The sequence below is a fragment of the Biomphalaria glabrata genome, chromosome 3 (genome assembly GCF_947242115.1).
Source record: "Biomphalaria glabrata chromosome 3, xgBioGlab47.1, whole genome shotgun sequence".
NCBI classification, from domain to species: domain Eukaryota; kingdom Metazoa; phylum Mollusca; class Gastropoda; family Planorbidae; genus Biomphalaria; species Biomphalaria glabrata.
The window spans coordinates 34,736,212-34,754,765 of record NC_074713.1 but is presented as its reverse complement, the minus strand read 5'-3'; the positions used below and the strand labels follow the sequence as shown (position 1 = coordinate 34,754,765).

General features: G+C 35.5%; 1 protein-coding gene across 1 annotated transcript in view; it reads right to left on the bottom strand.

Annotated features, from left to right (window-relative positions):
• The window catches only part of LOC106057012 (usherin-like), a 77,747-nt gene that overhangs the window by 14,728 nt on the left and 44,465 nt on the right, over positions 1-18,554 (bottom strand). Inside the window, exons 44-60 of the mRNA XM_056024697.1 lie at positions 18,208-18,383; positions 17,517-17,637; positions 17,171-17,389; positions 10,857-11,048; positions 10,116-10,361; positions 9,552-9,764; positions 9,196-9,398; positions 8,178-8,294; positions 7,935-8,026; positions 7,148-7,247; positions 6,481-6,626; positions 4,657-4,787; positions 4,006-4,199; positions 3,735-3,885; positions 2,691-2,891; positions 1,963-2,160; positions 523-677 (exon numbers count right to left, since the gene is read on the bottom strand). Of these exons, the coding sequence (XP_055880672.1) occupies positions 523-677; positions 1,963-2,160; positions 2,691-2,891; positions 3,735-3,885; positions 4,006-4,199; positions 4,657-4,787; positions 6,481-6,626; positions 7,148-7,247; positions 7,935-8,026; positions 8,178-8,294; positions 9,196-9,398; positions 9,552-9,764; positions 10,116-10,361; positions 10,857-11,048; positions 17,171-17,389; positions 17,517-17,637; positions 18,208-18,383 (2,855 nt within the window). The remainder of the gene's footprint in view (positions 1-522; positions 678-1,962; positions 2,161-2,690; positions 2,892-3,734; positions 3,886-4,005; positions 4,200-4,656; positions 4,788-6,480; positions 6,627-7,147; positions 7,248-7,934; positions 8,027-8,177; positions 8,295-9,195; positions 9,399-9,551; positions 9,765-10,115; positions 10,362-10,856; positions 11,049-17,170; positions 17,390-17,516; positions 17,638-18,207; positions 18,384-18,554) is intronic.

Below are 18,554 nucleotides of genomic sequence, written 5' to 3'. Positions count from 1 at the left end.
AGTAATAATTGTTTTGAAAACCATGTGAAATAACTTAGAAACATGTATTATTAATATTAACACTGGAAATCATAAAGTGAAAGATAAGGCAATCAATTTATACAATTCAGAAGTTTGCAATGTTTTTTGTTTTTTTTGTTTTAGCTATGAATAAAAACTTTTAGAATTTTGTCATGTCCAAAGTGATTATTTATACATAATATATAGATCTAATAATGTTAAATGTTATTAATTATATGTTTATTAAAATAATTTTAAAATCAATTTTAAGCAAATGTATCAAAAAATTATAACAAAGAGTTGTTTTTTCATTCAGATTTTTCTTCTTTCCAATTGATAAAAACTTGCAAAACATTCTCATTCCTGTAGCATTTTGTTTACCAGTTTGAAGCAAACATTTTATATATAGGTCAGTGTCACAATCATAACTTTTAGATTTAGAGATTTAGTTGAATAATAATTAGTACAGAAAAGCAACTGTTTCATGGCTAAATACCACAAGTTAAATTTTGTATGACCTACCACATCACTGGTGCCACATCCAGCTACATTGCAAGCTGTTAGAATATAAGAGTAACTCCTATAAGGCAATATGTTCAGGTCATCTGTGAAGTTAGTGCCCAGTCCACTGTACAACTGGATACCATCTCTTCTTAAAATATAGTTGCTGATGATACCTTGACACAAAATAAAATACAGCTCACTAATCAAGATAATTTAAAAAGTTTGTGAAAGTTAAGTTCTCTGGATGTAATAAATGACTTCAGAAAGAACAACATGCATTTCTGAAATGTTTCAAGCATGAACATGAGCTGCAAGTTTGTCATTGCTGGAAGTGATATTGGATATGTTTCAACTGGCCTATGTATTAAATAGCCTCTTACAACCAGTCTGATTCCTAACCTTCACATGTGGCTCATATATTGGTTCTGGCTGAACTGTTAATATCACTGACAGGAGAAAGGGCAAAGGGGAGTAACTGGAACTCAAACCAGTAAGCTTTGAGCAGGAAGGGCTTACTAGCTTTGGCTGGCTACCTACTTAGAACAAGCCTTGCAGCTTTACCCAAACATAAAAAAGGATTCAGGAGTCAACCCTCATGAAAAATCAGGAGCTGGTAACTCTTAGGAAGTTGGCAGCACACTATGCTGTGATGCAGCTGATTGCAAACTGTAACAGCACCTGAAATTCCTTTGAAAATATCAGGCAAGGAGAGGAAGGAACTCCTGTGAGGGTGACATCATATATAGATAATGCCCAGGCTTTCATTTCATTTCTATGAGATGATCCTTAGTCATAATGATAGTCGCTTCATGACTGAAGGAAGCCATGGAAAGCCTTAAAATATTTCATCTTAATGTTTTAAAACATCCTATAAAATGTGTATTTCATTCCAATTAAGAAGAAAAAAAAATATTACTAATTGCAGAGGAAAAAAAATCTGTTTTAATTAAAAACTTTTCTTTAAACTATGAGTTTTGTTTAAATAAAAAATTCTAGATATAATAGCAAAATGATTGTTGAATTTTTTTATAGACTGGCATAAAATTTTACTTTTTAAAGATTTTTTATTTACTTTTATTTTTAAAATAGAGTTGTTGTTCCCCTTCCCAATTTTTTTTTATATAATCCAGCTACATTTCCATTTCTCTGATCCAATCAAGGATTGTTTTTTATTAGTGTACATACACATAGTCTGAATACAGTGAACAAGTCCAAGGCACTTTATGAAGTAGCTAGGACAAAATGTCTTTTAGAATCCATGCTACATTAACATGCTCTACATATTTTTTTGGTGCTATCTTTTTTGTAGACATATGGGGTTGGGGTATTTGGGAGCAGATTCTCATGATACCTTTAGGCACTCAGCAAATACATCTTAGCTCAAACTCAAGTTCCTTTCTTTAGGGTAGCAAATAGTGAATAAATTATTTTTTGGCAATATTCTTTAGTCACACAAACCATTTGGTTTCTGGGGCTCTGTCCAAGTTAGATATATGGCAAACAGTTCCCCAGGAGCCACTCGAGAGGATGGAGGAAGGACTTGCTCTGGTGGCGCCACTAATGTCCTAATGGTTGCCCAAGAACTGGAAGTTGAGCCAGCACTGTTGACAACCACAACACTGTATTCATATAGAGAATATGGGACCAGGTTCAAGTCTGGAATAACAAGTACAATGAAGTTTATAAATAGACCACATAGGAACAGAGAAATTCTATCAATATTTCATATAGGAACAAAGAAATTCTAAAATATATCCTGTAGGAACAGAGAAATTCTAAAATATATCCTGTAGGAACAGAGAAATTCTAAAATATATCATGTAGGAACACTGAGATTCTATCAATAAATCATGTAGGAACACTGAGATTCTATCAATAAATCATGTAGGAACACTGAGATTCTATCAATAAATCATGTAGGAACACTGAGATTCTATCAATAAATCATGTAGGAACACTGAGATTCTATCAATATATCATGTAGAAACACTGAGATTCTATCAATATATCATGTAGGAACACTGAGATTCTATCAATATATCATATACTTTGCAGTATGTTTTCTCTTCTTTTTTAAAATGTATTTTCAAGTCTGTGTTAAAGACATGAGCCTAAATGCCCCATCCCTCCCTCATTATAAAAAGTTCTATTAATAAGAAAAGAAGTTAAAAGATTATCTCCCTTACCTGTATAATTAAGACTAAGTCCTGAATAAATTCTTTCAGGATCTGAGGTACAGGTAGATGACAAGTTGGAGGATGGAGTTGTAGGACTTATCTCAGAGCTCTTTATAAATCCACATGTACGCTGGGATGTATCAAAGTCACATCTATTGCAATAAGCAGTGGACTGTTGGCTGATAGGACATACCACACCAGTACCACAGCCTAAAAAACAAGTCAAATAGCTAGACATTAGGAAATGCATTTATAAAAGGACTTGAGAACCATGATAGTTGTTTATAAAAGAAATTTAGTTTTATAGCATGACTATTAAACAAAATAAGTGTTTGACTTCTAAAAAAACTGTAACTGATAATGCTAACGATAATAAAAAAATATTAAAAGTATTAAAGTTTTGCCTATAATAGTGCAATCTATATTAAAACTGAGAAAGGATTAACCTAGTTAAAAAATATTGATAAAGAATGCTTTTTTCTTCTTTAAACACAGTCATTAAATTAAATTATAAATCACATGTAAAGTGAAGCATAAATATATTGTGATGCAAGTTTCTTGACAAAATACTAGGCTGAGACAGTGATTAAATAATATTATAAATATTTGATGCTTTTTTCTTAAGTTTGATGCTAATAATATTTGACGTATATGTTGGTTAACAGTCTTTTTAACATTACCATCTATTCCAATTATGAGGACAGTAATGAGTAAGCAGACAGGGTGGAGAGAACAGGAAGAGACAGCATGCACAGGCAGCTAGAGACAAGAGTTTCTGACTCATAGACTTCTTAGCTTCATTATATATAGTGAGAATTGGATTGATGTTTTTGTTTTATTGAGTTTGCTATTAATTACACAATAACTTGACTTTGACCCTCTCAGCACTAATGATGTTCAACCACAACTAAATATTCAGCTCAGCAACTCAATTCTGCTCCTATTATTTCTTCTAGTGTCAGCTTGAAAGGTGTATACAAAAATGAAAACTCAAGACACTTCGTATAATGACCACATCTACTGAAACCTGTAACACAATAATCAAGGACTCACCAGCTACTTGAAAAGATTTATCTGCACAAACATTAGAGATTGGATTGTAACCAACATTGTTACAACAAGCCAGATTCTTACTGACTCGACTCACACCACAACATTTGTCTGATGCCATCAACTTCTCTTGCTCACTGCCATAGTAATGAGTCTGAAAAAATCAAGTAGATTCTAGGGATTAAAAACATTTTTGTCAGATAAAGAAACCATGAATGGATAAATAGAAATACAATTTTGTAGAGCTGAGTCCCACTTAAGAATTATACTTTACCTTTGTGACATTGTTATCACTGACACAACACAATGTCAGTTTAGACTCTACATACTCCTGCCCACAGCAAACATAACCTGGCTGCTGCAAGTACATCTGACCTTCCCCTTGACTAGCCAGACCACAGCAGATAGTTGAATCATAGATGACTTTACCTCCACAACATTTTCTCCCATACTTACTGACAAGTTGACCTAAAGGAGGATGTGAGGTGGACAATTTAGAAGCCTGATTTTATATGAACTTTTCTTTAAAATGATTTGAAAATGTCAAAGTTAACATAAACTTATTTAGTCTGTAAAGATTTTAAGATGTTTAGATGATGAAAAGTGTTGGGACTTGAAAATATGTTACGCTTCTGAAAGTGACTCACTTCTTTAGATTTGGTGAAATAAAGTGTGTGAGGGTGGCCAACAAACGTCAGACACAAATAAGATGGACTCAAAGATTCACATTTCTACAAAGGTTTGAATGTGTAGCCTTCAAGTCAAGTTAGTCACAATATTAAGAATAAGTTACTTTAAATGTTTTTTTTAGTTACATACAAAAAGCTACTTAAAATGTAATAGGTTTAAACCAGTAACACTTAATTCTTAACAAGGCTGAAGAGTAAACAAAATCTGTTCCAATATTAAGAGCATGTTTAGTTACCTTGACAACACAACTGTGGCCCATTTAATGTATAAGGCATTGATCCACAGCAAGCATCCCCCAAACTAACAGACAGTCTGTCTTCAGTGGTGTCTGCACAGCAGATTTCTCCAGGCAGCACTTCAATGTATCTTAGAAACAAAAACAAGCAGCACTGTAACATTGATCCAATTGATAAAGAACTAAATATAGAGACAAACATTTCAGTATTAAAATTTAACATAAAGTGAAGCAACATCGTCTAGGCAATGCCACTTTGGTGCTGTAGTCCTTTTTAGTGACAAGCTTATTTTGGCTTTAAATGTTATTTTAAGATACAATATATAAGTTTATTTTATTTTTTCATTTACAAAGAATGATAAATATCTGATTTTTGCCTGTGTGTTTGTTTTGGGGTGACTGAACAACATTTTGTGTCCATTAGATTTTAGATTAAAGGTAGTCATGTTACTATGTTTATGTCACTTAACCTCATACTATTGTATAGGTTCTTATATTTTCCATTAACCAGTATGGCTTATCATTTATGCATGTGTTTAAGTTTGTCATCATTTTCTTTAATTAGCAAAAAAAAAATGTGCATGGGTGTATATAATAAGTTTCCAAAATGAACTAAGATGTCATTTAGTCCGTCATGATCATGTGTCTCCATCTTTTAGCCCTTGCCTTGTTTTAGTCTAAGTGACCCCCAGTCCTCTGTGCACTACACCTATTTATACATACCTAAACTCTAGCAAAGAAAAGTGAGGTCATGTAGGTATTAAGTCAGATTGAGAACTGACCAAAGCAGTAATATGACACCACAGGGGAGTAAGAATCTCAATATCCTTGTCTCAGATAGGACTGTGACTTGTTAATGTTGGCATTATTATAATTTATCAAAAAAATAATCAAAACCTAAATTTAAACCTTTTCTTTGGGGCATGAGTATGTGGTTTTAAATATTTAAGCCTCTTCGTAAAGTAAAAAAAAAGTTTTATAATCATAGTTTTTTTTTGTATTTTGAATTTTTATAAGTTTCTATTTTTTTAGGAATGAGCCACCTAGTTAAAAAAAAACTTTAAAAAAAAAACAAAGCTTATAATAATAGTAATAGTATCAATTAGTTTGGACCAGTCATCTAATTATATGTATTAGTGACCTAGACATAAATCAGTGCAATTAGAAATATTTTTACCAATTGAGCTTTCTCAATGCGCTATGATCCTATCACTTGTTTGGACCAGTTGTGAAAGAAGGAGGAAAGAAGGGGGTATCTTGATCATGATCGATTTTTAAATGCATACAAAAAAATTTTCACTCAGGGCTGGAATCCTCAAGGGGATAAACCACCACATCTGTCAAGTATGATTTCTTTCCCATGTTCGGGATACCCAACAAAATCATTAATTACCAATAGTTAATTGACTAATAGGTTAATTTTTTTTTATTGATGCTTGAGTTGTCAGGTAAAAGAAATAATTGTGCAAAAATTTCAACTTAACAGATAGGGTGTGGGAGAACTAACAGGTACAAACTTTTTACCATACAGACAGACAGAGTGAGTTGATATAAGTTTTGTAAAGGGAAAGAATATTTAAATGTCTTATTAACCATTAAGGAGAAAAAAAACATAGAATATATTTTTTGTAAGTTTGAATAAATTAAAACTTCTTTCAACACTGACTCTTATGCTTTTTCATTAGTTCTAAATTAACTTTCAGCCAATGTACAGTCAAGTCTTGGGTTGTAAGATTTGTTACAGGACAATGTTGATAATTATAAATAGGTTTAAATTAAATCAATTTATATATATATTGTCATGTAAAATACAAAACTATTTACCTTTGTCCACAACAGGAGTAGTTTCCCCTAGGCTCATAGAACTGACCACCACAACACACAGAGTCAAATCTTGGTTTTAATAAATAGTCAGAACCACAACATTCAAAGCCAGATCTGGCATTCATAATGATACCATTGCAGCAAACCTAAACACAAATCCTTGTCATGAGTACAGCACAAGGTCATTGTCTTAGTAGAATACCATTCTTATCGTAAAGTGTTGTCATTTAAAAGGTTGATCAAGTTCTTAGGTATTGCTGCCCATCTAAAGGCCATTGGAAAAAGTATTTTGTATTCTGGCTTAGATATAGGGATTGGACATGTCAGTGTTAAACAATGGATAATGGGGTCATCTGGCATTTGAAAACCAGTTTGCTTCATACTGATAATGAGAAATTTTCCTTAATTTATTTAGGTGAAGATAAGTTATGGACAATTTCGACTAACAACAAACACTTCTCTGTGGCTACACCTCATTAGGTGCTGTGTGATAGGTGTCTGGATTGCATTATCCCTCTGAGAACCCAAACAATCTAGAAATGTCTGACTTTGGATTTTCATACATTTGAAGATTGAATTGCAATACTTTCCTTGAAATGTTAGCTTCTAAAGTGTTTTACTATTTATTGAACTACTAAACTATTTATAAACAGAAAAAAAGTGCAACCTTGGATCCAGAGTAACAAGATGACCCACATTGTCTCTCTAGCAAACCACATTCAATATAACTACATGGAGCAAGGCTTGGCTGGGGGCTTTGAGCAGAACTGGAGATTTAGACATTAAAAAGTAGGATTTGTCATTTATTTCATTCATAAAATTAGATTTGAACATTTAAAATCCCTTTTTAAATTAATTAAATTTAGAACTTGACAGAATGAGCAATTATTTGAACTATAGATTATTTCAGGAAAATTGTTTCATATTTAAGTTGAAAAACCAAAATAATTTGTAAGTTAGAGTATCTCCCCATTTCAAATCAGCTCACTAATACACATAAGAATTATTTTGTTATTAATAATAATAATAGAAAGAGATAATAAAGTTTATTATTATTATTAATTGTATAATTTTATTTCATTACAGAACAGAAAAAAAAAAAAAGAAATATTAGCTCTATGTTAAAATGTATCACTTAAAAAGAAATGACAACTTAAGTCTTCTAAAGCCTGCTTTTGTTTTTCATTCATGCCTTTATGTCTTTCTACCTAACCTACATGGACATACCTATGTGGTGGGTGTTATGGATGACAATAATACTAAATAACATCAAGTTCTTAGTGAAAGTGTAATACATTTGTTTCTTATTGATTGAACAACTGTGAAATACTTTCTAATGAGAGAATTTAAAAAGCCAAAAGCAAAAATTATTTTTTTAATTACAGTTTCAATAACATAAGCTTTGCTTTCTTACTATTTGACTTCATGCTCTATGCTTAGATTTATATACTTACATATCTGTGCACTGTTTGTTAGTTTTTCTCCATAGATCATATCTCAGTATAACACCGTTTGGTTTGATTGGTTGGCTCCACAGTACCAGCACCTTTATTGGTAAAATAAGTAATGGATTATTTAAACAAATGGGGAGATCATTAATCCAACTAGCTTTAAATGTTTTATAATATTACCATTTATAGAAAAAACTTTAAAACAATGTAAACCACAAGACAGACTATCCAAATGTTTCAACTAACTTGAACTGGAGTGACAGATGTGAAGATGGGAGGAGCCATATCTTGAGGTGGAGCTTCAGCAGTAGCACCAAGTGTGCTTGGACTCACAGCACATGCATACACAGTACAAGCTTCTATCTAATCATTTAGAAAAACAAGCTTATAAATAATCATTGAAAAAAATAAGCTTCTATCTAATCATTTAGAAAAACAAGCTTATAAATAATCATTGAAAAAATAAGCTTCTATCTAATCATTTAGAAAAACAAGCTTATAAAAAATCATTGAAAAAATAAGCTTCTATCTAATCATTTAGAAAAACAAGCTTATAAATAATCATTGAAAAAAATAAGCTTCTATCTAATCATTTAGAAAAACAAGCTTATAAATAATCATTGAAAAAAAATAAGCTTCTATCTAATCATTAATGCAGTAGAGGTTTCTCAAGATAAAATGAACAACTTTAATGATACATGTAGGAATTGATGATCTTTTCTTTTGAAGGAACATCTTTCATTTATTAGAATAAATCTATTCTACATCTGTATTTTGTTTTGTCAGGAATAAGTACTTGTGATATAAGGTTTTCTTAAACTCAAAGTTCTTTAATGTTTTCATTGCTAGTGAAAAGCTTACCGGTAAATGTGGCCGAAATTGTCTGATTGTGTTATGTGGGCAGCACTTTTTAAAAATTTCCTAGCTATGATCAGGTGCTAATTTGTAGTCAGATCAAGTAGAGACTTCACTAGAATGTCAACTAAAATTTACCATAGTTCTACCAGGGCTCATGCCTACCCAAAATCTCTGAATGACAGACTAAAACATAAGCAGCCAATCAGCCCAACCAATAATAGGATGAGATAAGATTAGGTCAGATTAGAATAGAGAATAATCAGTTACAAGTTTACAAACACACACACATACAAAACTAGACAAACCAAAAAAAAAATTTAGCTACATACAAGATATTATGAACTATTCAATGAAATTAAAACCCTTTTAAAACATATTAGATAAGATGAATGAGTCCAGCACCAACCTTAATGTCATATATAGTAAATGGCTGTAGGTCAGAGACAACAGCACTGCCTGGGTATTTACTACCAGTGGGTATCCTCCTGTCATTTACCAAAATTGTATAAGAAACAATCTCTCCATTGGGTTGCCCTGGAGCTGCCCAGGCTATCCTGAGAGAGTTGGTGCTGACCACAGATATTTGTGGTGGACTGAGTCCTGCTGGAGCTGTTGAGAAATAAATGTTTCAACACTATAGTACAGTATGTTGTCACATGCATAAATCTGTTGTTTCATTAACAATGTATGCATTCAGATGAGCTGACTGAAAAAGTAAGATATAGGGGTTAATACAAACAAAGACAATCAGTAGAAACCTACCTCCATCTTTTGTTTTGACAAGGACTGGTTGACTGGTTAGATAGGCTCCACCAAATATGGTCACTGTAAGTGTCACTGTGTAGTCAGTGTTGGGCTCCAGAGTGTCCACCACATAGGTGACCTGATTCCCGCTGGGAGAGACTGTGACATTATTCTTGCTGCTCATGGCTTGCAATGTGAGACTTTGAACTTCACCTTGCAGATCCACTGGACCTAGAATACAAGTCATCATTTCAAGAGATGGTCCTAGATACATCTAAAAGCATAGTACATCACATATACAAAAGATGCATACAAAGAAATATGTCAAGACAATTATAAACATATGTAAACAGACAATTGTATTTTAACAAAGTATAACTAACAAAACTATTTCTAGATTTACACGTCATGAGTTTTTTCCTAAAACAGTAATAAAGAATGTTAAAACAACAATACTAAAATTTAATATTTCAAACTGTTTTCAAAGAAAGCTTTTAAAACTTATTGTCAACCTTATTTTATAAGCTATGAAACATAAATTTAATCGTTTATTTAAAAAATGTACTGTGTATGTGACCTTACTTGGCAGTGTCCAGTTGACAATGATACTGAGATGATCTCTAGCTACTGCTGTCACATTAGCTGGCAGTCTAGGTAATCCTCCATATGTTGTGGCTTCAGTAGAATTTGGACTGATCATCTGACCCACCCTGTTGAACACTGTGGTTCTATAGATGTAGGTGGTGAACATTGGAAGGTTGGTATCTTCATAGAACAGAGAGGTTCCTCTGTACACACTCAGCCATATTCCAATGTCAGTTACAGTAGCTATACAAGCAAAATGTTGAGGTAGAGTACTTACTATGTGACTATACATTCCATAAGCTTATTTTACTTCTGTTAGTTCAACAAGTCTTTCACTCAGCTATCAAGTTTTTTAATTAGTTCAACAATCTCTACAATTAACTCAATGCGTAGACTCAATGACCGTTTCAAAAAAAAATTTTTATTAGTGCAACTGAGGTTATTAGTTTATTATGGTAGTCTGTAAGTATAGAACATCTGAGGAACATCTTCTTAACCCTCACCCCTTACCACAGAAAAAGAAAACAGCTTTCGTTTATTAGTCATAAAGGAATACAATTCAAACTGATATTATAGTAAACTATTACTCATTTCACTAAGAAATTCATCTTCTGTTGGTATAAAAAATTGTTTAAACAACAAGTGACACAAAAAAAAAAAAAGACACTGTTACTTAAAAAATAAATCATTCAAAATGATTTGTCACTAAACAAAAATAAACTTTTTGATCAGACTTACTGTCAAGTGGCTGGCGAACTTTTATGCGAGAGAGTTCATAGGTAATGTTTGGTCCATTAGGTGATAATGGAGGCTGCCATAAGATAGAGATCCTGGACTGAGAGATAGCTGTTGGAACTGGAGCCCCCAGTCCTGATGGAATGGCTGATGTAGTGGTCACTAAAGTAGCTACACTCTCTGTACACCCCCCACCTGAAAGTAAATTGTTTGTGATCAATGTTTCAGAAAAAAAAATATATACTTTATACAAAATAAGAAATTAATTGCTAAAAAAACAACAAACATTAAAATAAAAAGGTTCCTTAGCAATGGGACAAGAAATCTGATAGGAAGATAAAGAAGAAGAAATGTAATAATAATAGTTTAAGTGTTCAAAACAACAGCTTCTGAAAGATTGAGAACGAGATTAAATGATTTTTAATATATGTAGTGTTATGACATGATTAGGAATTAGTTATTTGTTTCGGGAATATGGGGAAAGTTTTAATTAGCGACAAGTGACGTGACAGATCTTTAAAAAATAAGAACGCTCTAAGTGACGCTAAAAGGAAGATGCTTCTTGTAGAGTAGTAGACTTGAGTACGACATAATTGACATCGGACGATTCCCTTCTTGAGTATTAAATATCTTTATAGAACAACATATCAGCGTTGACTACATATTTGATTGTTTCTGCCTTTCGCCGGTGTTACTGAATTAGTTGAGTTCAGCGTTACTTCCAGTCAGATCTACACTAGACATATTGTCAAGAATCAACACCGTGCGGAGGCTTTAACAACGTGGCGACCCCAGACTCGGAGCTCACTGGCATCAACATACAGAAGGATAGAAGCCCTCTGTTAGGAGGAGGCAGAAGTTAACGTCATCGGCCTAGTCTGCAGCTAGACCCTGATTATAAAGCTATTTCGGCGAAGGAAAGCCAGTGAGATCCTGGACTCGTAGACCTAGGAGGTAACGAAATATAGATCTAGATCTACATTTGTAATTTGTAAACGCCCATACGTTGGGGCATCGCACTGAAGCCTGTAGTTCGGTATTGAGAAGGCTACAGTTGGTGGAAGGGAAGAAAACTGTCCTGTCAAAGCCGTACTGAAGAGATATCGCCTGCCCAGCATCGTGAGAACGAACGTTAAGGTCACCTCTGCAAGGCCAAGATCGACCGTTGAGGTCACGCCAAAGAACTTTTGACGTAGGAGCCATCTTACTGCCTACGGCACTTATAAGTACAGTAGTGCTAATTTGATCTACGTCTCGGCTGAATCTGTGCTACACGTTAGATAGCCAGATAGCCGGTATTTTAGCACTGGACTTTGACTTTGTCGCTGTGTCAACTGTTGGACCGTTCCAGTTTCACTTTGGACAGACGACCACCTGGAACCACCGTACCTGCCTTGGAACCAGCAACTGGAACCAGACTCTACATCACCGACGAACCGGAGCCAGACGACAGATCACCGTGAACCAGAACCAGACGCCGTACCACCGAAGAACCGGAGCCGTTGCAGACCAGTACCGAAGGACCTTGGAGAGCCGAAACGTTCGCTGTCCTTATCTCACCGCTAAGGAAGACATCGCCGTGAGCCTTGCCGCCGGGACAGACATTAGCGTAGGAAGAGTGGACCCGAGACTGACTGTGGAGGTATCGCCGCTTCTTAGACAGATAAGTGTTATTTAACTACTTTCTCCTTAGAATAATTAGAGTCTGTAGGGAAGTGACCACTCGCTAGATTATCACTACCAGGTTAAATCGTGGTGGATTGGGGATATCCTTAAAATTAGGTGTAATCTAGCAAGAGGTCCAGTATACGTTTAGCTGTTAATTCGTCCTGTATGTGAATGTGGATCATTTAGTTAAGCATTTTTTTTGTAGTAACATCATGTATTAATTGTTTGCAATACTCCCGTCTTAAGTCTTACTGTCAGACAAAAGTCTCATTCATTAGAACTAGATCTATAGTTTGGTGTTTATCGTATTTAAGTTTATTTTCATAGTTTATTTGTATGAGTAAGTTATATACACTCCTGGCTGTGAAAGCAGGTAAGAAGTAACTAAGATCTAGCGTAATCTAGACTAGATCTGGGGAACAATCGAGGTGAAGCCTGATTGCCCATTTGTAATTTTAGTATTTGTAAATAGACAGGTTGGTCTATTTACCGGCGACTCGTGTGAGTAACACGTAGTCGGTGGAGTGTGCGTGTGTCGCACAGCGTATTCAGTCGGGTCAGAGTGTAGCCTACACACTGGAACCAAGGATACTAAGTGTATCTTGGAAAGTACAGAAGTTATTATAAGTCGGAGTTAGTAGTCTAGACTCCAAGGGTAGAGTGACGAATTTAATTCATTTGAATTAAGAGATATTAGGAAGCCGCGGAGCGAGGGTACGCTCAAAAGATAATTTGATTTATAGAACATAGGTAATAGAAGCTATTAGGCTTTTGTGTAAGACAATTTAAATAAAAAGCGAGGTAAAGTAACAAATAAGTAATATGGCAACTGCTCCAGGGTACGACCTAGAAGAGTTTAGGAAAAAGCTAATCCAAGAGGCCAAGACAGAACTGGAACTACGCGGCAAAGAACTGGCCGCCTATGTGCAGCAGATGGTGGCGGCAGAAACAGACCGCAGAGAGCGGGAACGAGTCAGAGAAGCTGAAAGAGCCAGAGAAAAAGAAAAAGAAGAAGCAGATCGCATAGAGCGGGAAAAGGTTAGAGAGGCAGAAAAGTTGGAGAGGGAAAAGGTTAGAGAGGCGGAACGTGTAGAGAGGGAGAAAAAAGAAGAGGCGGAACGTGTAGAGAGGGAGAAGAAAGAAGAGGCGGACAGAAAAGTGAGAATTCAAGTTGAACAGATGAGGATAGAGGCTGGTGTAAGTGTGCCCACCGAAGGGAACAGCAACAATAGTGCCAACATAGAAAGCCATAGTAGCGCCGCATGGATGAAAAAGAAAATCCAACCTTTTGCAGAAGACAAGGACGACATCGGCGACTATCTAAAACGTTTTGAAATTAAACTAGCAAAGTTTAACGTCCTAGAGAAGGAGTGGTCCGAAATCTTGTTGGACTTCGTACATGGGAAAGCCCTCATGATTTGCCAAAACCATGACCACTCGATGCAAAACAGCTATCAGGTGCTAAAGAAGGAACTGCTAAACGCATACGGGCACAACGCGGCAACATTCCGAAAGAAGTATTACGAAAACACTCCATCCAGCCAAGTTGATCCACAAACATCTATCGACTCAGAGAAAGACTTCTTCACTAAATGGCTCGGATTCGAGAAGGTAGAGAACACCTACGAGGGGTTGAAGAACTTCATTCTGATTGATAACTTTATCAATAAGTGCGACGCTCAGCTACAGTCCTTTGTAAAAGAAAGAAACCCTAAGGTAATTGAAAACTTGGTAGAAATCATTAGGATCTTTAAGAATGCTTACCCAAACAACCCACTTTCATTTAGAGACCACAAAAAAGTTATTGACCTGGTAAATTATGTAAACAGAAATGATGGTAATGATAGGGATTATGGTAGGAGAAACGATAGGTCCAGGGAACGTGGGAACAATGGTCGGGATAGTTATGATGGCATAAAGGATAGATCCTGGGAAAATGAAAACAATGGCAGGGAAAGTTATGATAGGAGAATAGATAGACCTAAAGCGGGTGATAGAAACCTTAGGGATGTTACATGTTTTAACTGTCAGGAAAAGGGACACATGGCATACCAGTGTAGGAAACATAGAGGGAATGGAGCTGGCAATGGGAATACACAGGATAATAGTGGCACTAGTGATAGGAGAGGTAATCAAGGAAACCGTAGACAAGAGAGGGATAATCGGCCACCAGATAGGGTTAATTTTGTAAGGAGCATCCAAGACAGGGATCGTGATAGTGGACATAGTGAACCAGATGAAGAAATTAATTACGTTGATTGTGGGGAAGATAGATTTAAACTATATCCAGGCATGATAAATAATAAACAGGTAAATGTGATCCGAGACACAGCTAGCAGTACACTCGCAGTTCGAGGAGGATTAGTGAAATCTAAGGATTATTTAGGCTATACCAAATCGGTCAGATTGGCAGACGGCGCAGTTAAGAGGTTCGAAGCGTGCAAAGTGTTCCTTCAATCTCCATTGTACACAGAGTATTGCGAAGGGGTAGCCATGCCAAGGTTATCTAGAGATGTTTTACTTGGAAATGTAGCAGGTGTCAGAGCCGCTTCTGACAAACAGGTTAGAAGTTGGAAAAGCAGGTATGGCAACATGAGGCGAAACAAACCTAGAAAGGACAGAATTTGTTTTAACTGCCATAAACACGGGCACATCACTAAAGACTGTTGGAGTAGGGCAGAACAGTCTGAACAGAAGATTGCGAGTTCGGATAGGAGGCACAGGTCTGTATCCGACAGTGACGATAGAAGAGATGACTGTGGTAGCGGTAATCGCAAGTCATACCGAGGTAGAAGGCCACACGCGGGCTATAGTGGCGTAAGAAGAAATGTTAACTCCAGTTGGAGAGAACTATAGTATAGGTAGTGACAAAGTTAGAAAGTTATTTGTTGGGCAAAGAATTTTGTTTGCTCACTGATCATAAACCTCTCCAGTTCATGCAACAGAAAAGCATGAAGAATGGAAGAATATGTAGATGGTTCCTGATACTGCAGAATTTCAAATTTGAAAAAAAAGGCAATAAGCGGAAGTATCAATATAGTGGCGGACATGTTGTCTCGAGTTACGTTGAGATAGGTGAAGGAGCATATAACTTGGACACAGTTGAGTTTGTTTTAATTTAAGTAATCGAGTTGGCTAGTAGTCATAGTTAGATGGGTATTAGGTTGTGTTAAGGTATTTGTGAATAGGATATTTATGTTATAATATAAATGCTATTGCGTTATTATTAGATTAACTCATGTTGGTTATTGATTTCGGGTAGTATGTATGAATTGTATGTATGTTTGTATGAATAAAAAGGGCATTTATAAGGCGACGATGTAGTTACATCACGAAAAAGTAAGTTTTATAAGTTATTCTTTGTATTTGATCATGATCATACATCAGTAAAGAGTTAGGTCGTGTGGGGACAAGTAAGTGGAGAGAGGAAATAAAATACACTTGTAAATGCCCGAAAGAACGTTAGGTGTATAGTGGGAGAACGAGTATTGATAAATGTCGATTTGTCATATTAGGTAAATTGTCTGTCCTGACGTGTGAGGGAAAGCGGTATAACCTCTGGAACGTGATGTGATGAAGTATAGATAGACATACCTAAAGTGTCAGCGCAAACGAACTATGTCTGCGGACACCTATGGCACATCACATTGGACAGTATCAGTTAGTGACACGTGAGGAAAATATGTATTCAGAGGAACTTGATTGTGGACACAGGAAGAGAAGTTGAAACCGCAATCAAGACTCAAGTTGTGTTGTCTTTTATGTTTCCCTACATTTTGGCCCTTGCACATTGTAAGACTAAGACAGTAGATTAAAAAATTGACAGGCAATTTTTTTTAGCGGGAGGGGGAGGAGTTGTTATGACATGATTAGGAATTAGTTATTTGTTTCGGGAATAAGGGGAAAGTTTTAATTAGCGACAAGTGACGTGACAGATCTTTAAAAAATAAGAACGCTCTAAGTGACGCTAAAAGGAAGACGCTTCTTGTAGAGTAGTAGACTTGAGTACGACATAATTGACATCGGACGATTCCCTTCTTGAGTATTAAATATCTTTATAGAACAACATATCAGCGTCGACTACATATTTGATTGTTTCGGCCTTTCGCCGGTGTTACTGAATTAGTTGAGTTCAGCGTTACTTCCAGTCAGATCTACACTAGACATATTGTCAAGAATCAACACCGTGCGGAAGCTTAACAGTAGATGTTAAATTGATGACCCCCAGTTATATCTGAACTGGATGTGGCAAAATTGGTAGGACTGCATAGCCACATGAAATACTGTACTCCTCATAAATCTTTGGATTAAAGAAAAGCTTTATTATTATTATTATTATGTATGTGTGTGTGCGTGAGAAACTCAACTGCAGATTGCAACTACTAAATGTGCAAGCAAACTGATCAGGTATATGCTTAGAGCCATGAAAACTATGAGTCCATTTTTGTAGTTTGGTACAGAGCCAATAAAACTGTGACATAAATGTCTGTGTACGAATGTGTCAACACTAACACAGTTTGCTGCTTTAGTGTAATGAACTTTCAAGAACAGCAGCATCACCATACTGACAGGATCACAAAATAAAGTTATCCAAATGGGAATAACATAAAAGTGTCTATGGTCAAAATAATAGCATGTCATCAACTTACTGGTGCAGGCTGTCAGAGTGACTGCATACTGTGTATAAGGTGTTAGGTTGGTCACAGCCACCATATGTTGCGTGGTGTTACGTATTTCTATGCGTGGATTAGGGAAAGACACAACATAAACCTCAATTTGTCCATTCAGTTGAAGTGGTTCAGCCCACTGAACTAAAGCAGATGTTGGACTTAAAATTGTAACCTGAGGAGGGTTGACACCAGCAGGACCTACAGACAAAATAGAGAGAGCTTGCCATTAACACATTGGATGTTATGCTTAAAACTACAAAATAATTGTATGAATACATGACTATAATGAAACAAGTTTCCATAAAATTTCATAGAAATATCCTACGTGAGGATCCTGTAGTGACTTGAGCCCATGGTCCCATAGCAACTCCCGCTCCATTACCCACATTGACACGGTAGTTATAGACAGTGAATGGCATCAAACTGTTGGATTCATCAATGAAAGTCTGGGGATATATATCAAAGATAATGAGTTTATTTTGTATTTTAAAATAAACACAATATCAACTAATAATCTTGGATACTTCCAGAAATATTTCCTAATGGTAAAAACACAAGCTTTTCTACACATACTATCTTGTTATTGAACTACAAGACATATATAATACATAAGTGTAAAATGTGATGAATTGTTGCTTGTAAAATTAAATAGTCAACATATTGTGTATTACTCTGCATGTAAAACTAAATTGTCAACATATTGTGTACTAGTTCCCCTTTCAGACCTTTGGTCTATAGAGCAGATGATGTAAAGGTAATCTGTTTTTGTGGCCTATGGTTAACGAGGGTGTCATGTGGCCAGCACAAAGATCAACCACCATTACTTTTTCACCAACTAATGTCAGGTACCCATTAGAGCAGGGTGGACTCAGAGGCGCCCAAAGATCCCTAAATTAAAAATCCCAGTCTTCGCCAGGATTTGAACCTGAGACCCCGTGTTCGGAAGCCTAGCGCTTTACCACTCAGCCACAGCGCCTCCACTCCACATGTAATTAGCAAATAAATCTCAACCCTACCATTGCCATCTGTGGAATGCGCTGAGAGACAACTGTTGCATTGTCTGTGTTGCCAACTTTACGTTCTATAATGTACTGAGTGATCACTCCATTAGGCTTCTGTGGAGCTTGATAAACTATTTCAATTGCAGAAGGACTAACAGCTCTTAAAGTTGGAAGCATCAAATCTTCAGGAACTTGAAGAATGTAAAAAATAAAACAGTTAATTAACATTTTAATAAATATTTAAGTTTGCAGACAGTACTTAGTTTGATTTGAACTAAAAGAGGTATTAAAAAGAAAAATAAACCCTAGCATTATAAGAAATAAATCTAAAGATATTGATAACAATCAATGAATTAAAACAC